Source organism: Hylobates moloch, unplaced genomic scaffold (genome assembly GCF_009828535.3).
Source record: "Hylobates moloch isolate HMO894 unplaced genomic scaffold, HMol_V3 SCAFFOLD_6, whole genome shotgun sequence".
In the NCBI taxonomy this organism is placed as follows: Eukaryota; Metazoa; Chordata; class Mammalia; order Primates; family Hylobatidae; genus Hylobates; species Hylobates moloch.
This window is the reverse complement of record NW_026652281.1, coordinates 155,769,401-155,795,020: the sequence shown is the minus strand read 5'-3', so window position 1 is coordinate 155,795,020 and position 25,620 is coordinate 155,769,401. Positions and strand designations below refer to the sequence as shown.

General features: G+C 56.8%; 1 protein-coding gene across 2 annotated transcripts in view; it reads left to right on the top strand.

Annotated features, from left to right (window-relative positions):
* ADAMTS2 (ADAM metallopeptidase with thrombospondin type 1 motif 2) overlaps positions 1 to 25,620 on the top strand; it is a 227,603-nt gene that overhangs the window by 58,826 nt on the left and 143,157 nt on the right. For both annotated transcript variants that reach the window (XM_032158852.1, XM_032158851.2), the window contains one exon: positions 11,701 to 11,854. In XM_032158852.1, coding sequence (XP_032014743.1) covers positions 11,701 to 11,854 — 154 coding nt within the window. Of the gene's footprint in view, positions 1 to 11,700; positions 11,855 to 25,620 lie in introns of those variants that run through there.

The following is a 25,620-nucleotide window of genomic DNA, read 5'->3' as shown; positions in this document are numbered from 1 at the left end:
CCGCCTTCCGGGCTCAAGCGATTCTCATGCCTCAGCCTCCCGAGTAGCTGGGATTACAGGCGCCCGCCACCATGTCCTGCTAATTTGTTGTATTTTGGTAGAGACAGGGTTTCACCATGTTGCCCAGGGTGGTCTCAAACTCCTGACCTCAGGTGATCCACCGGCCTCGGCCTCCCAAAGTGCTGGGATTACAGGCGTGAGCCACCGCGCCCGGCCTGTTGGCAGGATCTTGAATGGGGAAGTTGGACCTTATTCCATGAGCTCTCCACCACACGTCTCAAGGCCACAATCTGCTGTGGTCCAGCTGGTGAGACATGGAAGCTCAGAAAGAAAAATCTTGCTTTTTGATAGTTTGGCAAATGTTCCTGCAGCACGACTCATTTTTCTTCTTTAGTAGAGAGAGCCCTGTTATTTATGTGAATGTTAATTTGTGACTGGGGACATTCTCCGACGTGGTCTTCATGCTGAACAAGAGCTGGGAAATGTCAGCCAGAGCATCTGGCAGGGATGAGTGTCAGTTCTCGTGATGAATAGGCAGGCCTGTTGCAGTCCCAGGGTCTGGGTCTGACCCACTGACCTCTGTGTCCTGGCCGGGTCTGGCTGGCCAGCTCTGTTTCCTGGAGGCTACCCCGGCATTGGTGTGTGCAGGAGCCGTGGAGACGGGGGAGCTGGCTGCAGAGGGCTGAGTATGGGACATTCTGGACAGGCCAGGTCCCGAGGGAGCCACTCAAGTGTTGCTTGATTTAGCAGAAGGCCGCCTGGCTGGCCCCTGCACTGGCCCCGTGAGGCATTCTTGTCGGCATCTTGTTTATTCCGTTCCCCCCCCTTATCTTTCTTTCTTTGCCCTCCCCCTTTCCGTCTCTCCTATCTTCACATGAATTGTCTGTTTTGCTATATGCCCTTTGTAAAAATGTAAAACAAAAAAAATACAGAAAATATTAATAAAAAGTGAAACTCACGCCGGATCGTAACACTGCTGACCCTTTGTTACGCATTTCCTAACAACTGTCATGCCGTGATCATCATGACGGTAATGGTGCTGCCAGTCGGCTGATTTATCAGGTGCTGTGCCCGGTGCTCTCCACGCAGTATCTCGCTCAGCCCTCACATCAGCCGTGGAAGCCCCGTTATTATCCCGATTCAACCCGGCAGACACTGGCCGCAGAGAGGCCACTCAGTCAGAGGTGAAGTAAGCATTTGAATCGAGGCAGAGTGACTCGGAGGCCACATGCCGAATTGTTAGGCCGCGCTGACGCTGGGCACAGAGAGAGACATGATTTTACGTAAGCAGATCATGCTGCAGCTGGGCTTGCCTTCTTTGGTCACCAATATGTCGTGGGTGTCTGTTCCCTAAGTGGTCAAAAAATCTGAGAAATCTTTTAGCCTAGCATAAATCGGTAAATTTTGTAAAATTATTTTGCAGAGCATAGAGTGTTTTGGAAATAATCTGACTGGCCGGGAGTGGTGGTTCACACCTGTAATCCCAGCACTTTGGGAGGCCAAGGCAGGCGGATCACCTGAGGTGGGCAGATCACCTGAGGTCAGGAGTTCGAGACCAGCCTGGCCAACATGGCGAAACCCCATCTCTACTAAAAATGCAAAAATCAGCCAGGCATGGTGGCGTGCACCTGTAATCCCAGCTACTTGGGAGGCTGAGGCAGGAGAATCGCTTGAACCCAGGAGGCGGAGGTCGCAGTGAGCTGAGCTCATGCCACTGCACTCCACTCCAGCCTGGGCGACAGAACAAGACACTATCTCCAAAATAATAATTAATAATAATCTGACCATTTATTGTTTTTTTTTTTTTTTTTTTTTTTTTTTTTTTTGAGATGGAGTCTCACTCTGTTGCCCAGAATGGAGTTCAGTGACGCAATCTTGGCTCACTGCAACCTCCGCCTCCTGGGTTCAAGCAATTCTCCTGCCTCAGCCTCCCAAGCAGCTGGGACCACAGGTGCGCACCACCACACCCGGCCAATTTTTGTGTTTTTAGTAGAGACGGGGTTTCACCATATTGGTCAGGCTGGTCTCGAACTCCTGGCCTTGTGATCCACTTGCCTCGTCCTCCCAAAGTGCTGGGATTATGGACGTAAGCCACTGCGCCCGGTTGGGTTTTGGTTTTTTTTTGAGACAGGGTATTTCTCTGTCTCCCAGGCTGGAGTCTCCAAAATAATAATAATAATAATCATCATTATCATCATCATCATCTGACCATTTATTGTTTTGTTTTGTTTGTTTGTTTAGTTTTAAGTTTTGGTTTTTTTGAGACAGAGTCTCTCTCTGTCTCCCAGGCTGGAGTGCAGTGACATGATCTCGGCTCACTGCAACTCTGCTTCCTGGGTTCAAGTGATTCTCCTGCCTCAGTCTCCTGAGCAGCTGGGATTACAGGTGAGCACCACCACGTCTGGCTAATTTTGTATTTTTAGTAGAGATGGGGTTTCACCATGTTGGCCAGGCTGGTCTCGAACTCCTGACTGCCTCAGCCTCCCAGAGTGCTGGGATCACATCATGCCCAGCCTACATTTATTGTTATAACATATATTTGTTCTTACTTCTGTCATCTAAGTTATGTTTTCTGTTTTTCTGGATTTTTTTTTTTTTGCTGTTTTTCTAGTTTACTGTATTTTCTATATGGTCTATCTCAGTAATTTGGAAGGTATACATTAGTTTTACTAGTTGTGACTTTTCTAATTTTGAGTAGAATTCTTCAACTTGTATCTATTGACTTTAGAAATTTATCAGTAACTGTTGATCCTAACTGAAGATTAGGAAACAAGTGCAATTAAACTGTAATTCCTTTTTTCTTCGTCTACTCTTTGTCTGATTTTTGTGGGCTTGTTTGGCAATTTTTTGCCCGCCCCCATTTATTAAAGTAAAATTATGAATAGTTTATACATTACATAGCTTTTTTTTTCCGGAATATATGCTAAATGTCTTCTGATTTGTAATCCTCATTAGCCCTGTAGCACAGGTGCAGAGGGCAATTCCACTATTTTGACCTATGATTTCCCCACTTGCCAGGTGACTTAGTTTTAAAGTCAAGTCCAGGCTGCATAAAATGGCAGGTGGCGGGTGCTGGGAAGGGATGCGAAGAAGAACTGAGACCAATGCTCTCGAGGGCGTTCTCTAGCAGCAGGGGTGAAGCCATCTCTCTGTGCACCCTCTCCCAGGGCCCAGAGTTGCTCACAGTGGCTCAGCTCGTTAGTTGATAGACTTAGGGCTCCCATCTCAAGCCCTTGGTTTCTTTTTTTTTTCTTTTTCTTTTTCTTTTTTTTTTTTTTGAGATGGCGTCTTGCTCTGTTGCCCAGGCTGGAGTGCTGTGGCGCCATCTCGGCTCACTGCAAGCTCCACCTTCCAGGTTCATGCCATCCTCCTGCCTCAGCTTTCCGAGTAGCTGGGACTACAGGTGCGCACCACCACGTCCGGCTAAGTTTTTGTATTTTTAGTAGAGACGGGGTTTTACTGTGTTATCCAGGATGGTCTCAATCTCCTGACCTCGTGATCCGCCCGCCTCAGCCTCCCAAAGTGCTGAGATTACAGGCGTGAGCCACCACACCTGGCCAAGCCCTTGGTTTCTAATGCAGAGTTTCTTTGTAGGCCAGTGGTTCCTAAACGTTGGCCTAGGAGGTGAACTAATGGGTACCAAACATGGCTCCAGAATGCATTTAATTCTATCAAATCCTAGCTAGCTTTGTGGCAGAGACTGACAAGCTGATCCTAAAATTCATACAGAAATACAAGGGACCCAGACTAGCCAAAACACTATTGAGGAGAAGAACAGAGGAAGGGCTCACACTTCGTAATTCTAAGACTTACTACAAAGCTGTAGTAATCAAGACTGTGTGGTGTTGGCAGAAGGACAGACATATAGATTGGTAGAATAGAACTGAGAGTTTGGAAATACATCCTCATATTGATTCTTGACAAAGGTCCAAGACAAGTCAGTAGAGGAAAGAATGGTCTTTTCAACAAATGGTGTTGGCACACCTGGATATCCACATATGGAAAAATGAAGTTGGACCCCTTCCTCACACCATACACAAACATTACCTGTAAATGGATGGATCATAGATCTACATGTAAGAGCTAAAACTATAGAACTCTTAAATAATGTATAGGAAACGTCCAGAATAGGCCAATCCATAGAGACAGAATGGAGATTAGTGGTTGCCTAGGGCTAGGTGGGGGAGGAGAGGTTGGGGAAAACGTGGGGAGTGACTGCCAATGTGTACAGCGTTTCTTTTTGGGGTGATGAAAATGTTCTAAAATCAGTAGTGGTTGTGGTTGAATTGTACACTTTCAGCATACAGTTTAGATGCCTGAAATGTATGGTATGGTAATCACAGTGCCATAAAGCTGTTATATATTAAAAAGCATTGAACTGGCCGGGCACCATGGCTTATACCTATAATCCCAGCATTTTGTGAGGCTGAGACAGGTGGATCACCTGAGGTCAGGAGTTTGAGACCTGCCTGGCCAACGTGGTGAAACCCCATCTCTACTAAAAATACAAAAATTAGCTGGATGTGGTGGCATGTGCCAGTAATCCCAACTACTTGGGAGGCTGAGGCAGGAGAATCACTTGAACCTGGGACGCAGAGGTTGCAGTGAGCTGAGATTGTGCCACTGCACTCCAGCCTGGGAGACAGAGTGAGACTCTGTCTCAAAAAAAAAAAAAAAAAAGCATTGAACTTTATAATGAAAAAAATGATTCCCTTTTCAACTGCATTTTAAACTCTCTGGTTGAGTCGAGGGGAGTCTCAGTTTGGTGCTGACAGATCTTTACCACCTCTCTACTACTTACTGATCTCTATAATGAGAGAGAAGGGCAGTGGCATGGGCTTTGAGGTGCAAATAGAAGCCCAGGGAGAGAGAGGAAGACACTGGGGGTGCGCCCGGGGACAGAGGGCTGCTGGGACCCCATGGAAGGCCTTGCGTGCCAGGAGACGGCCTTGGCCTTTATTTTCTAGGAGTGGGTTTCTGGTTTTTGGTTTGGTTCTTTCTCCTGGAGCTCTCCTTGGTCCTAGCAGAGTTTTAGAAGGATAATCGGTACCTGCCAACGTGTATGGGGTTTCTTTTTGGGGTGATGAATAAACGGGATAAGCAGTAATTCATAGGTTACCCAGTCCAGCTCCTCAGTTTGCAGATGAGGGAACTGGGGGCCTGCAAGGGGACAGGACTGGCCATGACCGCACTGGAAACCAGGTCCCCTGGCTCAGCGTCCAGTACTCACTCTCCCTGCCTGCCTCGCCCCCCTCCCTGCCTTTCAAAGTGGAGTCTAGCTTTCCTTAGAGCCTCGCTGGCCATGTGACTGTCAGAGTTCCTTGGTCCTGTAGGAATTGGCTCTGGCCAGCTTAGGCTAAAAAAGAGACTTTCTGGAGTAAAGGTCTGTAGGGCCTGAGACCGGGTCCAGGGAAGGGTAGAGTGGCCAGGCAAGGTCATCAGGCTCTGTGGAGCTCAGAGGCAACTCTGTTGTGGTCACTGTGCTCAACAGAACCCTGGAGGCTCAGCTCCAGCCATAGCTCCAAGACAGAGCCCTGGACAGGGGGTCGCTCTCCAAGAGGACGGAGGGGAGTGGCTGGCACCTGGCGAGGACCCCATGAGACACAGAGGAGGAGCCAGTGGAGATGCGGGTGAGGACAGCTGTTTCCTAACCCCAGGACAGCTCCTGCCTGCTGGCGTCCCTTTTGGAAAAGTGGAAAAGTCAGTAGTGAAATCCTCTGGGATGCTGAGCTGTGAAGGAGCCCACGGTGGTGAGGACGGAGTGACTCAAATCCCATTCAATGCTATTTCCCACTCCTGGGACTGTTCAGTGGTGAGGGGTCCAGCCCCCTTCCCTGAAAGCTCCCGAGGTTGTTAGAGACCTCCCTGGGGAGCTGGGAGGGGCAAAAGAGTGCCGGAGCAGGCTCTGTGAGGAGGCGCCCTGGGAGCTGCAGGCACAGTGCAGCTCTCCCTGTGAGACCGTCATTCCACCAGGCAGCTCTCACAGCAGGGGAGGCTGCCTGGCCATTGCCCCGTTGTCCAGCACATCTCCCAGGGTCATTACCAAAAGGAAGAAGGGGAGAAGGAATCTTGGAGTTGGAATCCTTTCAGGGCTGGGAATGTTAGCAGAGGCCAGCATCTGGGGGACTCTTGGTGAGGTGCATGCTGTGTGTGTATTTCGGAAGGAGGTGAGTTTGAGGGCAACAGGGACTTGCAGTCTTGTCCCTTGGCAAAGTCTGGGTCCCTCTGTGCATGGACCTTTGTGCTTCCTGTGCTTTGTGCCTTCTATGCTTGATTGTTGCCACTGCAACCTTGGCACACACCTGACAGTCTTTGTGCTGGAGGTTGACAAGGTTGAGTGACAGACCAGGTCCCAGTCATACACGGGAGGCTGCTGATGGCTGCAGCTGCGGCTTCCATGGGAGGGGCAGTGAGGACCAGCCAGCCTGGGTGCTCTGCAGAGGGGAAGAGGATGCATGCTTGCATTTCCCGTGAACCCCTAACTTCCAGGGTGTCTGTGGTTGAATACTTAAAAATTCAGAGTAATAGAGGAGAGCTGTTAAGCCTTTGGATCTTTATAAATTTTTAACGTCTAGTTGCCATTTCTAGTAACTACTTTACCATCAATCCAACTGCAAAGGAGCAGGTTCTATAGAAGGAAGAGGCAGGGCAGGCATTGTATAACTCACCGGGATCTGAATGCCGGCAACTTGACTTGATGACCCGGGTACTGCCAGGCTCTGGGCCCCTGCAGTGGCACCTGAGGGTCAGGGACAGAGCCCTCCCCATGGTCCTCTCTCTATCCCCCAGGGGAGAACCTGGCTGGGTTTGCCAGACATCCACAGACTTCAAGGGCAGAGCGGGACTCACACCGAGAGCCGGGTCGGGGTAGCAACCTTTCTGCGAGACCCCAGGCTGGACAGCTGTGGGGTTGGACAGACAGGCCACCAGCAGGCTCCCAACTGATTGCTTTTCAGCCTAGCGTGCTTCTGGAGTTTCTTTAATATTTATTGAGTGGGGAGAGGAAACTGATTCTAATTAATAAAAATTACATGTAAAAACAGATACACTTGACACTGACAGCAGGAAAATCAAAGTCCTGGAAAAAAATGCAGCAAAACATAGCTCACATTTTGTGCTTTGCTCTCCTGTCAATTTTCTTCTGTGTTTTTTAGACAGATCATTCCTGGGATGCATACTAAAGTGTTTGAAAATCAGGGAATAAAATGATCGCCACTTCTTTTGTGAAGTGCCCCCCACCCCGAGCATTATTCTGGCCAGTGGTCTTGGCAGGACGTCAGCTGATGGTCTTGGGGTGGTCAGCCTTTGGTCTTGGGGTGGTCAGCCTTTGGTCTTGGGGTGGTCAGCCTTTGGTCTTGGGGTGGTCAGCCTTTGGTCTTGGGGCAGGTGCCACCATGTTCATCAGTCCAGCATGCGTGTGTGCTCATCGCACAGTGGTCAACAGAGACGGGCGGGGCTGTGAGGAGCATGTTGAGCGTCTGCGTTTGAGAATGCCACCGCTTGGAGGTTTCTGGCTGTGTGAGGAAGCCTGAGCCCAGGCCCTGCTTCGGATGGACCTTGGTGTGCTCCTGTGCTCTCCAGGGTGCCCTTTCAGGAGGCAAGGTCCAGGGCAGCATCCGATGGGGCGAGTGCTGTTGGCTCAGCCCAGTGATTGTCCTCAGGGAGGCAGCCAGGGAGGGGAGCCTGACCCCAGCTGGTCGGGGAGACCCCACACTGTCCCCTGGGTTGCTCCGGCCAGAGAGTACTGCCCCCACCAGGCCGAGCCTGGCCTCATCCTCACACTGGGTCCCTCCGGAATAACCCCAGGGCCTCAGGCCTGTGGCATCGATGGCTCCCGGCCTGGGCTGCAAGGTCTCCCAGAAGATGGAGCTGCCATAAGGGGTCCTCATGCCCCAGTGTCCTGCCCTAATTGGCTCAATCGGCCCAGTCTGGCCCAGGGGCCTGTCTGGGAGATGCCCTTTCTGCGTAGGTGTGGGCTCTGATCCCTAGAACCTGTGTCCCCAGCAGCCTGTCTGCCCATCTAGGCCTCGGTTTCCTCGTTTGGAAAGCAGGCTGGCTGGATGAAATGACTTGCGTAGAGGCGTGGCCTGGTTCTCAGCGTCTCCCAGGCTGCGTGTGCTCCTGTGTGAGTGTCACGGGAAATGCACACGGGAAATGGCCGGCCTCACGTACAGGGGAGTCACTGGACGCTTGGGGAGCTTGACACCTTGCCTGAGACCACCTGGCCGGATAGAAAGGGTGCCAGGAACTCAGAACGTCACGCTCCAGGACAGCTTGCCCGCTGCCGCCCCCCAGGGTTAATTCCTGCACCTCATCGAATGAGTTTCAGTAATAAGATGGATTTGAGGCACCCGCCTTCCCCACACCACACACCGGGACCATCAGTGCTGGACCCTCCCAACTCCTGCACTGGCAAACACGCTGCCCCCACGCCAGTGGACAGGCACGGCTGTGGTCTCCCCGCCTGCCTGCTTGGTGCCTCCCTTGGGGGATGTGGCCTGCAGCTTTGGGGTCATCGGTTCGCTCATCCCACAGGCATCTGCTGAGTCTCTGCCAGGCCTGGTTGGGCCCTGAGGCCCAGGGATGAGTCAAGCGTGGGGCCTGCCGGGTTCCCACCCCCTCTTCCGTTCTCCTCCCACAGCCCTGCTGACCTCCTTCCCTGACCTCAGTCTTGCCCTGGTAACTCTGGTTCCCGCTGCCTCCTCGGCCTCTTCCCCAGAAGCCCAGGATGCCTGAGCCCAGAGTGTCCTGCGCTTCTTGCCCTTCTTCTCATGCCCTTAGGAGAACGGTACCCGCTTTGCCGGCCACCCACCAGGACCCTGAATTAGTTTTCTGCGGCTGCTGTAAAACAGCAGGAATTCGTTCTCTCACAGTTCTGAGGCCGGACGTCCGAAGTCGGTATAACCTGACCCAAATCCAGGCATCGGCAGGGCTGCGCTCCCTCTGGAGGCTCCGGGGGAGGACACTTTCTGGCCTCTGCCAGATCCTGGGGGCTGCCAGCGTTCCTTGGCTTGAGGCCGCATCGCTCCAATCTCCAAAGCTGGCATCTGGCATCCTCCCTGCCTGCCCGTGGCCTCGTTCTCTAATCATCTGCCTAATCTCCCCCCACTCCCCGGCATAAGGAAGTGGGCAAGCAACTGCATTCAGGGCCCAGCCAGCCCCAAAGCTGACCTGATCACACCCGCAGAGTCTCTTTCCACCATGTCCGCTACCCTCACAGCTGCCAGGGGTGGGGGCCTGGGTAACTTTGGGGGCCGGTTCTTCAGCCAGACCTGGAAGCCCACCGGGCTGCTGCCTCCTCCTTCACATCTTAACCGGATCTACCCTACCATGTCCTGTCCATTTCGCTCCTCACCTCCCTCATACCTGCCACTTGTCCTTGTCTCTCATGCTCCCGTCTGGACCATTACCCCTCTCCCAGGTGCCTGCAACACCTTCTCCCCAGGACCCCAGACCCAGTTTTGTTCCGCAGCCCATTCCCCCTGCAGCAGCCACCATGCTTCTGAACAGGAATCAGATCAAGGATCCCCCCAGAAGCCCCAGGCTGCCTACAACCTCCCTCACCAGCCCCCTGAGTGACGGGCCACTGGGCACCATGCCCTCGATGCTCCTGTCCACCCACCTGGTCAGCTCTTCCCAGCAGCTGTGCTCCGTCCACCTCCCTGGCCATGGCATGTGTGGTTTCCCCTGTCTAGAGCACTGGTCCTCTCTCCAACTCTTTGCCTGGCCAGCACAAAGGGATTGGGTGGGTTTGGGTAGATGTCACCTCCCGCCGGAGGCACCCTTCATTCTGGAGCCAGGCCTGATGCTGGGCTCTGTGTTCCTCCAGTCCCTGCACCTCCACCAGGCCCTGCCTGGCACATCAGCTTCCCGAGGGCCCAGGCTGAGTGCGCCGGGAGGCATCTCCAGCCTCCCTCGCTATACTTGAGGCAGGGACAGCTGCCCAGCAGGCCCCGGGGGCACTGACTGCATCGCGGTGTGCAGAGGCTCCCAGCCAGCAACAGGGTGGTGCTCACCCAGCACCTCGGGTCAGGGAGAAGGAGGGCAGCGCGTACGCCACTGTGCCCCCCACAGCCAGGATGATGATGTGGCAGAGGCCATCATGAGGTTGCTTTGGGGGTGTGATTTCCACACATCCAGATGGCAGGTGCCAGGGGCTGCCCACCGGAGGGCACACTCCGGACTGGACAGGGGACCCCGGCCAGTGCCAGCTGAGCTGGAGTGTCGACGGGCGCTGGAAATGCCAGCTTTTCTGATTTTCAAGAGAGTCTGGAAATCTGGTCGTTGATGTGAACTCTCCTGTTTCTTAAGTTTGAGCAACTAATTCAAGCTTTTAAAATCCCCTGCATGGGTCATAAGCTTGTAATCTGAAGGAAACACTCTGAAGGCTGGACACAGTGTGCGCTTCCAGTGTGAGAGCTTGGTTTATGGATAATGGACCAGAAGATAAAAGTGTAGGAGCTGCAGTGGTCATGGGATGGGTGGACCTGATGGTGCCAGCAGGCTGGACGCCAGGGGAGGGCTGGGGAGGGCAGGCTGGATGGTAGGGGAGGGCGGGGGAGGGCAGGGGAGGGCAGGGGATGGCAGGGGAGGGCAGGCTGGATGGTAAGGGAGGGCAGGCTGGATGGTAGGGGATGGCCGGGGAGGGCAGGGGAGGGCCGGGGAGGGCAGGGGATGGCAGGGGATGGCAGGGGAGGGCAGGCGTGGATGGAGAAGGCAGGGAGGTGAGGGGTGAATCAGGCCTCGAAGAAAAACAGGTTTAGTGGCCGACTGGGGTGGGGTATGGGGTTGACAGCACGGGGTTCAGGGGCTGGGTGGCTCGGCAGGGTGCACACAGCCCAGTGAGGAGCATGGGTGTGCAAGCCGTGGTCTGGGAGGGTGGGGCAGGCCCAGAGCCTGAATGCCAGCATACAGAGCAGCCTGAGTCCCAACGGAAATGAGGACCCAGCGAGGAGTTTGTAGTCAGGGATGGCGCTGGCTGACCTAGGGGGTCAGGGGCAGCAGTTCAGCTGCCTGTAGAGTCTGGGCTGGTGGCTGACACAGAGAGCGGGAGAGAGTGGGGGGGGCAGTGGGGACTGGAGCCAGCTGCAGGGTCATGTGTTCCGTCCAAGGCCCGCTGTGGTCAGGGCCTGCGTTTCCAAGGAAAGCTGGGATTCCGTGTTCAAGACATGCAATCTCATCATTCTGAGTGTTAGCTTCAGAGCTGTAAAAATATTGTTTGGCCCAAACGGAACATGTGTGTGAGCAGATTCGATCCCCGGCTGGCTGTTTTGACTTTGTCTTGGACTCCGGGCTCCTGGGGGTGGGGGCAGCACTTGGCCCGTATTGATGCACTTTGGTGGGTGCCCTCCAGGGACACACACAGGCCCACAGCTGCCCTTGAATGTCTCCAGGCTTCTCTGGACGGTTTTGACTTTAGAAACACAGTAACTTTTCTAAAAGCAGACAGGGTTGGTGTACAGGGGTGGAGACGACCCAGACGGAGGCCCCTTTCCTAGACAGGGCGGGGGGGGGGGGGGGTGGCCTCTGGGGCCACATGTTCATGCCCTCCGGCCTGCCCAGGGTTTAAGCTGAGCACCAGCTGGGGGTGCTGGGCGGGGTCTTCAGGTGGGAGGTGCTCCCTGAGGGGGTCTCCTCGCTGTTCCCCTTCCTTGGTCTTTTGTGTGCTGGAAATCTGACCATGTTGTCTTTATCCTGCAGGCCGGTCTGATCCGGATGGAGGAGGAGGAGTTCTTCATTGAACCCTTGGAGAAGGGGCTGGTGGCGCAGGAGGCTGAGCAAGGCCGTGTGCACGTGGTGTATCGCCGGCCACCCACATCCCCTCCTCTAGGGGGGCCACAGGCCCTGGACACAGGTGAGGCTACTGCAGTTGGGCAGGCTGTGTGGAGAGCCCTCTGAGGCCCTGGTCCCCAGGAGAGCATCCCAGAGACTCAGGCAGCTCTCCGCAGACCAGCTTGGCCGCTGAGGCTGAGTCCCGGTCTCAGTGGCTCAGAAATGGGCCAGCTGCCTGGCTGACGGCGGGGCATAGCGGGGCTGCTGGGGCTAGGGCCCCTGTTCTGGGTGCATGTGGGTGACAAGCAGCCCAGGCACCTCTGCCTTCAGGTCTGGGGCCTCCATAGTGGACTATGAAGGCTGTCCAAGGGCCCATCTTCTGTTGCCTAAAGGGGAGCAAGTGTCGCGGAGTGGGGCGGGGGCCCCGACCAGGCCTGAGTCCAGTGCCTGCGTCTCTGAGTCTGTGCCTGTGAAGAGGCCTCCAGAGCCCCAGACAGCGCCTCTCCTGCCTCTGTGCTGCCATGGTCCCTGGGAGGGTGCCTGTGGTAGGTCCCAACCCTCACCTGGCTGCTCAGGGAGAAAGGCCCTGCATGCTCTTTCTGGATCCCTGGAGGCACGTGCCCTACAAAGCCTCTGGAGGTGCTCCCAGCAGCCTCAGCAGTCTCTGCGCAGACTCATGGGCTTCTGTCTTTTTCAACTCAGAACCCGTGTGTGCCCTGGGCCCAGAAACGTGAAAGGAGCTGCCGGGTGGCCATGGTGACAGTCCATGACTGTCGCCTCAGATCTGGCCTCACTGTGCCAGCCCACACCTCCCAGCATCCCCCAGTCTCTGGTCCTGGATTGTGGTGAAGCCAGGGTTGGTGTCTGATGTGGTTCTGCAGGCTCATAGTTCTCAGGGTCCCCTGTGTGGTCAGGGACGCCTGACCTGTGCTTGGCTCTTGCTGGGAGAGTGGGAAGCTGTGAGCTCAGCCCTCAGCCTCCGGTCAGGACCCCTGGGTGAGGAGAGCCTGGGGCCCAGGGTCAGGCACACCTGCATGTTCACAGCGACTGCTCCAGGGGCCTGGGCTGGGCCAGCCCCCGTGCTGTGGTTTACTGAGGTACTCCCGTCACTCCATAGCAGCCCCGCCTCATTTACCGTAGGTCTCTCTGACTTCCTAGCTTGACAGATAAATTGGGTACAGCCTGGCAGGCACGTTTCTAATTTCATGAAACGGCATCAGATACCTTTGCAAAGCCATTGTTCCATCAGGAAGCCCACTGTACTCTGGAGCCAATCAATGCAACCGGTGGCCCCTTGTTCCTTGGTGACAAATCGGCGTCTGCTATGCTGCAGACAGCCGGGCCACTGGGCACTGCCTGCCCAGCCTTTTCCAGCTGTGGTCTCAGCCGCGACTGCTTCTTCCCACCCTTGGACTATTTTGCAGGGAACGAAGGAGGAGTAATCCAGGAGGGCAAGCGTGAAATGGGGCTGAGCAAGTGCTCCAGACCCGGGGGCAGGGCCCGGCTTTGCTCCTTGCTAGCTAGCTGCTGTTGGGCAAGCCCAGTGGCATTAGCAACCCCTGTGTCCCCGAGAGCTCAGGGGCTGGTCACTGGTGCTGTGGGCTTGGTGCTTCTGGCGGGCCTCTCCTGGAATATTCAGGGTGGTTCTGGGGGCCTGTGCTCAGGCGAGGTGAGCTGGCCGTGTGCCCTTGGCCTTGTATCTGATCCCAGATTCCATATGGTGCTTGTCTTCCTGAACATGGCAGCCCTTCCCCCACAGCCTGGCCGGCCTTGCCTTACTTTCTGGGCTTCTGCTGGTGTTTGGCATCTTCTGCTGAATCCTCCCTCCACCCCCACCCGCAATCCACATATCTTTAATGAGAACTTGAAATTCAGAACACAGGAAAGGAATTTCAAACTCAGAATAAGCCCAGAAACCATTGGCCTTAGAAGACGCTGGGTAAGGCCAGCTGCCAGGTCAGGGGTGAGGCTGGGCTGGAAGGTAGGGGTTTGGTAATGGGCTGTCGGGGAGGAGGTGAGCCTGTCCAGCCTGAGCTCCAGGCCTGGGGCCCAGGCTGCAAGCCCAGGGTCTCCAGCTGAGAGCCCAGGCTGTGGGTGTGAGCATGGGCCTGGGGCTATAGGTCTGGATCCCAGGACTTGGGGCTGGGGCCAAGTCCCTTTTGCTTGATGTTCCTGTCTGGTATCAGCATGACCCTGCGTGAGGGGTTTGGGCCTTCAGTGACCTAGCCCCCACTCCGTGCACCTAATCGTTCCCACACGGCCCTGGGCTGAGGTCGACACAGTGGCTGGAAGGGCCCCAGACACAGTGCCGGAGCTGGGTGGAGGGCCCACGGTGACCTCAGGCGTCCAGCTTTCCATCTGCCTGGGCGTTTTCAGGGCCCAGAGTGGCAACTGGGAGATACATAATAGCTGTGTCCTGTGGCCAGGCATAGTGAGGGGCACAGCCTGCCTGGCACACAACTCCAGGACCTGGGGGCGGGTGTGTGTGCGTGTGTATAGGGGACCCTTTCTTCCAGTGAATTCTGAGGGAGCCCTGATATATCAGTGTGGCCCTGGCAGAAGCTGGCAGGAGGTGCTGGCTGGCAGTTTCTTCCTGCCTCCCCAAAAGCGACGTCTGGAAGTGGGTGTGAAGCACCCTGCTATTTATGTTCTGCCGGGGAAGGTGACACACCTGCCCTGGGTGTCCCAGTGGGGGGTGGGCATCTGTCTGGGTGGCGGGATCTCCCTGCAGCGTCGGGGGTGCCTCCTTTTCAGGGTGTCCTGTTTTCCCTGAGAAGCCCACGGGCTGCCCAGGGTGATCTCAGGGGTTCATGGGGCCTCAGGGAATCATTTTCACTAATAGTCTCTGTCATCCAAGATCAGTGGCTGGATTGCAGATTGCCTGGGGAAACGGATGGAAAATGACGGTTTTAACCCGTTTCACAGACCCAGGCTAGAGATGAGTGTGTGCGCTGGGCAGCTTAGGCAACACCCGGGAGAGGGTGTTAGGAGGGGCAAGAGGTGAGGGAGCAGGGAGGGTCCTTTTCTCTCCTCCCTGGCCATGTTGGCCTTGGCAGAAGGGTCCTGCTTAGTGCTGCTGGCCTAGGAACCTGGCCAGGACCGGAGGCAGAGCTCTGAGGCTGGGTGGCCTTTTGGGGAGAGGTGGTTGAGGTGTCCCCCCCAGGCATTCTGACAGGCATCTCAAATCCCTGTTCTCTGCCCTTCCCAAGGCCAGCTTTGTGCCCAGGGACACTGTGCTGGGGTGCAGGGACAGGGCACCCTGTGGCATTGTCCTCTCTGGTGTGTGTGCACCTCATCCTGTGTGGGACTGTCGAGGAGGGAGCCCCCAGGGAGCTTGAAACAATAGAAACGTTGATATGGTTTGTCTCTGTGTCTCCACCTGAATCTCGTCTTGTAGCTCCCATAATTCCCACGTGTTGTGGGAGGGACCTAGTGAGAGATGATTGAATCACGGGGGTGGGTCTTTCCCGTGCTGTTCTCATGATGGTGAGTGGGTCTCACGAGATCTGAGGGTTTTAAAAACGGGAGTTGCCCTGCACAAGCTTGCTCTCTCTCGCCTGCTGTCATGTGAGACGTGCCTTTCATCTTCTGCCATGATTGCGAGGCCTCCCCAGCCACGTGGAACTGTAAGTCCAATAAACCTCTTTCTTTTGTAAGTTGTCCAGTCTCGGGTATGTCTTTATCAGCATTGTGAAAACGGACTAACACAAATGTACTCTCTCATAGCTCTGTGGGCCAGAAGTCTGAAATTAATCTCACTGAGCCGAGATCAAGGGTGGCCAGGGCTGTGCTCCTCCAGAGGCTCCAGGGGAGAATCTGTTTCTGGCCCATCCCCGCTCCTGGGGGCTGCCGGCCTCCCTTGGCTTGTGGCCGCCTCATGCCAATCTCTGCCCCCGGGTCATGTCGCCCCCTCGTCTTCTGACAGTGTCCCTGTGCCTCCCTCTTGCAAGGATGCCTTGATTGCATTTAGGACTCACCCTAGTAATCCAGGACGATCTTCTCATCTCAACAGCCTTACTGTAAGCACATCTGCAAAGCCCTTTCTTCCCATAGAAGGTACCCGTCTCAGGTTGCAGGGAGCAGGCTCCAGCATCTTTGGGGGCACCGTGCAGCCAGCTACAGGATGTGAATGGCCCTCGCGTACAAGGCTGGCCACGCAGTGCACAGCACACCCGGGAGGCGCCCGTCTGGGTCACGTGGAGGAGCAGCACTGTAGGCTTCACTCACTCCTTCCCGGGGCGTATAGCCCAGAGGCACAGCCTAGGCAGGTCCTGGTCCTGCTGCCTCCCTCACCGGACCCTCCACCCTGTCGTGTGGGAGCTCTTCCCTGCATGCCTAAGTGCCACTCTCAGCCTGGCAGTCCTCCGCCACCCCCCGCATTAAGGGACCTGGAGAGGCTGACCCCAAGACCACGTGCACAGAGAAGCCAACCCTGCTGCTGACACTGAGGGCCTGTCTTCGCTTCCCAGAGACTGACCTTGGGAGTCTGCGAAGGTTGCCACACAGTGAGAAAGACCCCGAGTCGTGTATCGGGCATGTGGTCTCTGTTTCAGACACACGGTGCCGTTTGCAGAAAGTCAAGACGAGAGCTGCGAACTCAGAGGCCTCCCGGGCCTGGCAGGCAAGGACAACAGGGACAGCAGTGGAGGAAAAAAAGATAATCGCACCCACCCTTGGCCTGGCTTTCATTTCTCTCCTTTCGATAGAAACGTGGACGACCAAGAATACATCTCCACTAAAAAGAAACAGCAGCGGGAGTGCAGCCGCACGTGGTGTCCGGCCCTGGCCTTGCCATGGGCACAGGGCGTCTGGGAGGCCCTGCAAGGAGAGACAGACCCTCCTCAACTCCCTTGACCTCCATTTGGTAGAAGGGTGGGTCTGGTGCAGCTGAACATCCTATCAAGAGAATCCAGACATCAGACCTTTTATGTGAACCTTCCTGATGTTAAAATGTGGCTTCAAATTTCTGGAATGAGAGGATGAACTGAGAGGGCTCCAGGAATCCAGCCGAGGCGCTGAGCTCAGTGAGTCAGCAACAGCTGGCTTGGCAGGGCCCAGGCCGACCCGGGTACGAGAGACAGCCCCTATCACCACGCGAAAGGACCAGGCCTCAGGGGTCTGGGGAGTCACTCAGGAAGTGCCTGGTTGGAGACACAGAGACAGGTCCTGGCACAAGGACGCTGGCCAGGTCCAGGGCTCAGCCAGCAAATCCAGCCAAAGCCCTCTTTCCACAGAAGCCTCCACATCAGCCCTCTGCCTCCAGCCCTGGGCCCTGCACACCCACTGGGAGCTGTCACGCCTGGGGTCCCCTCCCGTGCTCACTATATGGACCAAACAAAACACGGTCACCCATTGGCTACCCATGCTTTCTGTGATGCAGAGGCAGAAGCGTCTTCTGCTGTCCTCTGTGGGCTGCTCTCCTGGGGCTCCCCCCGGCCTGGTCTTGGGACAGAGGGGGGGCAGGTGCTTCCCATCCTGGGGGAACTGCTACCAGGCTGCCGTGCACACACCCCGCTGGGCTGAAGGAAGAGAAGTCAGACAGCAATGTGCCAGTGACCTTGGCTGCCTCCACCCCAGACGCCGCCGGTGCCAAGCCTCTGCCTCCTGCTGTCAGGCTGCAGCGTCCTCCCTGACAGGCAGAGGAGGCACGCCACCACCGGAGCCTCTCAGCCTCGCTGCACCAAGGAAAGCCCGCCAGGAGATAGAGGACAAGCGCCAGCACTGGGCAGCTCCTGCACGTGGCTGAGCGTGGCTGCCATCTGCAGCCCACAGCCAGCCCTTCCCCACCAACCCAGGAAGAGCCCCCTCCTGACCCACAGTCTCCACCCTGTGACTTTGCCTTGAGTTGGGTAGGAGTTTTCCAGGCCGCAGGGGATCCTGGGGGAAGAGTGGGCGGCGGGGGTGGGAGGGAACCTCAGGCATGACAGTTCCCCCTGGGTGTGCAGAGCCCAGGGCTGGAGGCAGAGAGCTGTGGGGCAGCCTCTGTGGAAGCTGCAGACTTGAATGACCCAAGGTGGGGATGGCGCCCTCCAGTCTCACAAAGAGTTGAGTGTTTCAGCAAGCTCGTGCTGGTTGCAGTGTGAGGGAGGCTGGAGGCAGGGAGGCTGTGGGGGAGGTTGGAGCAATGGCACAGGAGAGAGAGAGGAGCTCTGTTCTGTCAGGCCACAGGACTGGGGAGCAGATAGCCAGCCCCACTGACACAGCAGATGTGAGGCTTGGCCTGGTGGGGGCTGGGGGGCCCAGGATGGGGCAGGAGGGCTGTGTACTTTGTTGGGGGGTGCAAATTTGCTGAATGCCAGGTCAGAGAGCCTTTCTGCCCTGCAGCTGTTGACGTCCATCTCAGCTTCCTGTGGCTGCTGTACCAAGTTACCCCATACCTTAATGGCTTAAAACAGCACACATGCATTCTCTCATCGTTGTGCAGCTCAGAAATCTGAAATAGGCTTTTAGGGGCTAAAATCAAGGTGCTGGCAGGGCTGGTTCCTTCTGGAGGCTCCAGGGCAGAATCCATTCCTGGCCCCTCCCAGCTCCTGGGGGCTGTTGGCATCCCTTGGCTTGTGGCCACATTGCTGCGGTCTCTGCCTCCCTGGTCACATGGCTTCTCCTCTTCTATAGCCAGCTCTCCCTCTTAGAAGGACACTTGGGATAACATTTAGGGCCTGCTGGGACCATCCAGGTTACTTTCCCCATCTCCAGACCCCTGATTTAAACACATTTGCAAAGTCTCTTCAGCCATATATGGTAATGCTCATGAGTTTTGGGGATTAGGACATGGACGTCCTGGGGGGTCATGATTCAGCTGACATGTCTAAGTGTTGAACCTTGGGTCCTAAGGGAGAATGGAGAGAGGCCTTTGGCTGGATTTGCAGGGTGAGCCCTGGACCTGGCCAGCGTCTTGTGCCCAGACCTGTCTCTGTGTCTCCAACCAGGCACTTCCCAAGCGACTGCCCCAACCCCTGAGGCCTGGGACTCTAGGCGCTCTCTCCCATACCCCGGTCAGCCTGGGCCCTGCCAAGCCACTGTTGCCGACTCACTGAGTTCAGCGCCTCGGCGCTGGATCCCTGGAGCCCTCTCAGCTCATCCTCTCTTTCCGCCCCGGAGCTGTGCCTGCAGCCCGGGCCCCGGGAAACCCAGGGAGAAGCACTGATTGTGAAACCCGAGGCGGCTCCGGGAGGCGTGCTTCAGGGCTGAGCGCACCCTTGGCAGACGCCGCGGCGCTCCTGTCCTCGTGCAGACCGGGCCCTTGGGATGGCTGTTGGAGATGCCAGTGTGGTGATGTGGCCCACGCGGAAGGGGTGGGCGGGGGCCGGCGCTGGGAAAGCCGAGGCTGCACATTCTCCGAGGCTGGAGTTGCCTGGGGTCAGCCGGGGAGAGCAGGAGGGGCCAGCTCCCGGGCCTGGCTGGCTCTCTGGCTGGAGTCTGCTGCTCGGAGCGCTGCCCTGTGGGTGCTTCCCACCCCCTGCGCTGTGAAGGCAGAAGCGAGGCTTGCAGCCCCGGCGAGGGCTCGGCCCCCCTTATCCCGCAGTGGAGACATGCCAGGGTGTGCTCCCCCTCCGCGGCGTCTGGGCCTGGCACTCCGCCTGACAGCCCCCACGTGCGCAGCTCCTCCCCTGCGCCTCCGACATAAATTTAGTCCCTGAGTCTCAGGCCTGCCCTTCCCCCGGCCACCTCTCCCCTCCCGGCATGGTTTCTGGTTCAGGGGTGGAGCCGACCAGGTGAATGTGGCTGGGAGGGCCTGGATCTTTGGTGGAGCACCGTGGGCAGGTGACAAGTGTGACCTAGAGGATGGTGGCCTTGGCCTTGGCTTGGCTGCAGCCCCCACTCGAGTGCAGCGGACAGTTCTGGAAGACCGGCCAGTGGTTCTGAGGAGCCGCATTAGGGCTGCTCCCACAGATGCTTCCAACACGAGGTGGGTGAGTGGAGTGGGCACCGGGCAGTTTGGTGCAGGGGTCAGTGTGCTCAGCTCCACCTGGCATGCTGCTGTTCTGGCTCACTAAGGGGCCCAGAGCAGCTCACCCAGCCCCTCAGGATCTCAGAACCTGGGTGCTGAGATCTCCACTGTACCCGGGTGCAGTGGCGCAGGGGGCTGTTGGAATTACACAGGGCACAGGGCGCCTGCCCGGTGCTCACTGTGACACTTGCTCTCCGGCCCCCTTTCCCTACTCTGCCTCGCGTCTTCCACAGACACGGTGAACTGATACTTTGTTTCCTTCCCTTGGATCTGTGTTGGGAATGTCCTCCAAAGAGCTTTTCGGGTTATGCACAAGGTAACCACGCCTGGCATGCAGACAGTACACGGCTCAGGGGTGAAGCCGTGATCTGCTCACAGGGGCATCTGGCGTTTGATTAGCAGCTGTGGGCTGGGCACGCCCCCTCTTTTCAGGTCCCCAGCATGGCAGGGGCAGGCTCCTGGGAGAGAGGCGATGTGTCCAGGGCATCTTTTCATGTCTGTGACATCTGTGCCTTGGATGTAGGAGCCTGCTGGCTGGGGTGAGGTTGGGGCAAGGAGCAGTGGGGCCTGCTTGGGACCCAGGTGAGGCTCCCTTCATGCCCTGGGTGCCCCATGGATGACTGTGAAAGAGACATGGGCACCCTGCATAATGGGGACAAAGGGACTGCATCCCATGGTGGGTCCCTAGACAGAGGCCTCTTGGGGATAGAGAGGGGTGGGGCGACAGGTGAGAGGTGTTGGGTACCAGCATCAGGGCTGCAGAGGCAGCTGGAGGGACATCTGAAGGGGACAGGAAGCTCTTCCCCAGCAGCAGCCGGGACAGGCCCGGCTCAGGAACTGCATTTGGGTCCGAGGTCCAAACGCTGCCATCTTGTGCCAGCCGGAGGCCTCTGACCACAGGCCCCATCTCCTCTCAGAATTCTCTGCAGGTTGGCAGACACTTCATCCAGCTCCAAGTCTGAAATATTTTCTATAAAAATTTCCAATTTTCTTTGACCCGTTTCTCTTTGAAATTAATCCTAGGCAGCCCTGTGCTCTGGGCCCCGAAGGAGCTCTGAGCGGGGAAAGGTCATGCAGTCAGATGGGCGTGCTGGCGTCTGTCTTCTCTCTCTCCTGCTCTCTGGCTTCATTTTTCTCTCCTTCTGCCTCACCCTCTTGCGTGCGCCTGTGCACATACACGTTTGGGACATGGGCTGGATTCTTTCTGGGATGTCTCTCAGAGCTCTTGACTCGGTCCCTTCGGCCGGGGCTTGCCCTGAGGTGTGGGCTGCGCCACGAGCGAAGCTGGTAGAGAATCCGGCCAGGAGCGCAGCTGGCGCCTCCCGCGCCTCCCATCCCAACCTGTCAGCACACAAAGAGAGGGCTTGCAGGACAGGACAGGAGGTGACCTGGGCACTGGGCTTGCATGGAGAGGTGGCTGGTGCTGGTCTGGTTGGGAAAAGGCTGGGCACCTGAGTGCCATGCGGGTTCAGTAACGCTCAATAATAATGCTGCTCCCCAAATCGTGGGGGAATAATGCTGCTCCCCAAATCATGGGGGAATAATGCTGCTCCCCAAATCATGGGGGAATAATAGCATTAGCAGCTCTACTGCTTAGGGGGAGACTGAGGCTCAGAGAGGGCACCTTGCCTGCTGCCACAAGTGTATTGTCCTTCATTCACTCGTCACGTTCTTGCTGTGTGTCCACCGTGTGTCCGGGGCAGGACTGGGTCCTGGGGCTGTAGCAGCGGAGGAACCTGATCGAGTCGCTGCTCTCTGGGCTCACGGCCCAGCAGGGGAGACCCGGTGAGCAGATGCTTGCAGACAGTGGAGAGTCCTGTGAACAAAGTAAAACGGGGTGAAAGGGCAGCGTAAGAAGGCAGGTAAGGGAGGGAGGCGCCCCAGGTTGGTGGTGATGGGAAAGCCCAGCCCTGGGAAGGGTGTTCCAGGCAGAGGGAACAGCACATGCAGGAGCCCTGAGGCTGGAGTTACTGCAGTGTGACCAAGGGGCAGAAGGAAGAGCTAGTACCTGGAGCCGAGGACGTAACGGGGGAGTGGGAGGCGTGCGGGGCCTGGAGGGATGGGCAGCACTCATCGCTTTGAAGGGACGGCCACGGTGTGGGGTGGGAATTCATTCTCTGTGCAGTGGAGGCCTTTGGAGGGTTTTCGGTGGAGAGGGTGGAAGCAGGGAGGAATCCCAGTGACAGATGGTGGTGCCCATGCCAGTGGGGTGGAGCCAGTGGGTTCAGGATGAGTTTGAGGTGGAGCTTCCAGGACGTGGTGTGAAGGAAGGAATCAAGGACATGTCCTGCCCCTGAAAGGTGATGTGGCTGGGAGGCTGGCTGGTGGCATGAGGCTGGCTGGGCAGGTGTGCTGGTGGGGGTGGCGGGTCAGATGGTCTGGGCCAAGTGCAGGAGCCAGAATTGACACCCATCACTCTTGACTCCACAACTTCCCGCTTCCACTGCTCTGCACTGCCCTGGCCCAGAGGGAGGTATTTTCCCAGGAAAGAAGGTGCCAAGGCCAAGACCCATGTGCTCCCAGACTCACGGGGCGGGGGCAGGAGCCCCTGATGCAGCCCCACAGGCAGCCAGGCCCTGGGATGCAGTGCCACCTCCTCTTGCTCCGGGAGGCAGAGGCTCTGCTCTGTGGGGCAGGCTGTCAGGGACAGTTTGAGGTTTGGGGTCCCATGGACGTGCGTGCATCCTTGTTTGTCTAGCAGGACCGGTCCTGCTTCCCCTTGCCTGCCACAGTGGGGAGGGACCCCAGACTGGCCGGGATGAACGGATGCAGGAACTGTGGCCTGCACGTACTTAGGAGTGTGCAGGGCAGGGTGTGTGGCTGCCTCTAGGCCTTCGCAGGCAGAGCCTTCCTGTCCATCCCAAGGGGCCGCAGGCAGCACTACCAGCTGTTCCCCACACAAAAGCTGCCCGAGACAGCTGGAATGCTCCCTGCTCCTGGTGCAAACTCTCTTGAAACTCAGGGTTGAGGACATCCTGGGAGCTGACCTCAGGTTCTAGGTATCTGTTGCTGACCCGGCAGATGGCGGCCTGAGCCAGCCCAGACGCGCTCGAGCCCTGGCCCTGAGCAGCCATCAGGGAGCACTTACTGAGTGACTAAATGAATTAGGAAATCCCAGCGCTTAACGGACTCACCACTCGGGGCAGAGCCAGACTGGCTCCCACAGCAGCTCCCGGTTTCTCCAAATCCTCACCAGCACGGGGGCTTTACTGTTTAATATTTTGCTGTTCCAGCAGCAAAGCGGCGTTGCTTTTTGCGCTAATTTGCGCTTCTTTGATTACTAGTGAGGATGAGTGATCTTCCCTTGGTTTGATTACTTTGTTTGTCTCCTATTCCTGTCTAAGTCCTTTGCCCGTTTATCTCCTGGGGTCTTATATATTGGGATAAGCCCTTTATCTCTTTTAGATATTGACTTTCTGTCATGTTTGATACAAGCTTTTCCCCAGGCCGTAGTTCCTCTTTCCTTTCCAGTTTTGTTAGTGTTAGTTGCACAAAAGCCTGTTTTCCTGTAGCTGAGTCTGAATGATCCTTCTCCTGCCCCGTTGGAGCCAAGTTGGCGTTCAAGGACATGCACATTTACCGAGGGCCTGCGCGAGGGCGGGCACTCTTCACGGTTTCATTTAATAGGCACGGTAGTCCTGGAAGCAGAGAGAAAACCAAGGTGCGGGGGTGCCACTGTCCAAGCAGCAGCGGGAACAGCAGGGAGCAAGAATGTGCCGCGTTCCTGGAGCACTTACCGTTGACCGCATCTGCCAGCGCGCTGCAGGTGCAACCTCTCCTGGGATTTTTGTAATGAGCCCTAGGGTTGGTGCTTTTGCTGTGCCCACGTTACAGATGAGGAAACTGAGGTGCCAACGGTCGCAGAGATAGTAAGCTGTAGAAACAGTGGGAGCCAGGCCTTTTGACTCCTGCATCAGGAGGGAGGAGCAGGCTTAGAACCCAGGGCTGCTGACACCCTGTGCAGTGCCCTCCTGTCCCCGCTCAGAGCCAGGGCTGGCAAAACCCGGTAGCCTGTGACCCCATCTGTTTGTTGGACAAAGGGCCTTCCAAGCACCAAAGCCTGGAACTCCACTTAACGGTTGCAGAAACTGGGGCCCAGCGAGGGTGAGTGAGGATGTGTCTCCAGGTCACTTAGCACATTAGCTTCGAGGAGAATCTTTTGCTTACGGTGGAATTTGCAGCATTTTGAGGAATGCCTGGCACACGGTTGGTGCATAAATATCCGTGAAAAGAAAGAATGAGCACAGTGCCTGGGAAGCCTGGTCACCCAGTGCTCACTCGGGAGCAACAGTTGCAGGCGTTGGAGGGCTTGGCCCTGACGCCTCCTGTTGTTGCCACAGTGTCAGGGCTGCAGACTCAGGTTGGCAGCTGTGGGTGGCTACTGGTCCCATGGGCCCATGGGACATCGGGTGGCCCTGGGCCTTTGCTAGTCCCACTTCCTCACACTTGACCAGGACTGACTTCGCCGGCTTGTGACCCATCCAGCAGGGCCCTATGCCCACTTTAACGCTCTGTCATTCCCGCCTTAGACGTCTTCATCACTTTTTGAACAAGGGACTGTGCGTTTCCATTTTGCACTGTGCCCTGCAAATCAAGTGGCCAATGCTGTTCATCACTCTTTCTCCTGTGACTCTGCTTCTTCCCTGCAGTCTCACGGAGCTGTGGTCCAGGCCCTGTGGTTGAGGACACACGGTGCTGCACAGTGGTCAAAATTGGGGGTGCCCAGTAGACACAGGCTCCCTTCCTTCCAGGCCCAAGCACAAGCACTTTCTGACAGTTAACTGTCTATCCTTTATTTGGGAATGCCCGATGCCAGACTGCAGATGGCGAGGAAGATGGCCCCGTCCATGCTGGAACGACAGACCTGGTATCAGGAATGTGCACCTGTGACGGCCACGGGCCCGTTTGGTGCCTGAGGGCACCAGTGCGTGAATCCCAGCCTCCGCCCTGGGGATGCTGTGGGGCTGGAGCGCTGCTCCCAGCGTGCCTTGGCCACTGTTCCCTGTGCGGTTGTCTCTGGACATAAAGCACCTGTGGAATCCCAGGGCTGCTCCCCTTCCTCTCTCCCTTGATTCATCCAGCAGATCTCTACCTGGCACGCACAGCGGGGCCGGGCACTGGGCCAGGCTCTGGGACCAGACAGGCACAGCCCTGACCTCATACAGTCCACAGTGCACTAGTCAGTCCACAAATATCTGCACAATGAAAAACTTGGGAAGTGCCACAGAGTGAGCCCGCAGTCACTGGACATTGGGCTGAGGCCTGGAGTGTGGGTTGCAGTTCCCCAAGAGGAAAAGGGGCCAGGGCAGCAGATGCGAAGTACCTGAGGGGTGAGGACGGGGCTTGTCTGGGGGTGTGGCAGGAGGGGCAGGGTGAGGGCCTGAGGGGACTGGGGGTCAGATCACGGTGGCTTCTGTAGGCTCTGTCGTGGACGAGGGGCTGTGCCCTGCAGCAAGTGGCATGGTCTGGTTTCCGAGGAGGGTGAGCAGGGAAGAGGCAGGGAGCCGGCAGGAGGCTGCTGTCCTGTGTGCAGGGAGAGACCGTGGCCTGGATCAGGTGGCCATGGGAATGAGAGCAGCGGCCGGATCAGCCCCCAAGCACCATCGTGCAGCAAGGGTGCTGGGGGTCCTGGTAGGCAGTCCACAGGCTGGTCAGAGGGGGATACTCCTTGCCGGGCAGAACCGTATTCCCATTCCAAATCACCCTGAGGCTGGGAGGACCCAGATCGCAGCCCCACCTGGCTGCCTGTGACAGCTCCACTCCTGCGCGGACCTCAGACGTGTCGAGGTGGCACTCGCTAGAATCATTTCCTCTGTGGGATCCGGGCCTGGGAAGGTCCCTGTGCCTGGACCTTTTCTCAAGGACCCTTCCCAGATCATTCTGGACACATGTTTGAG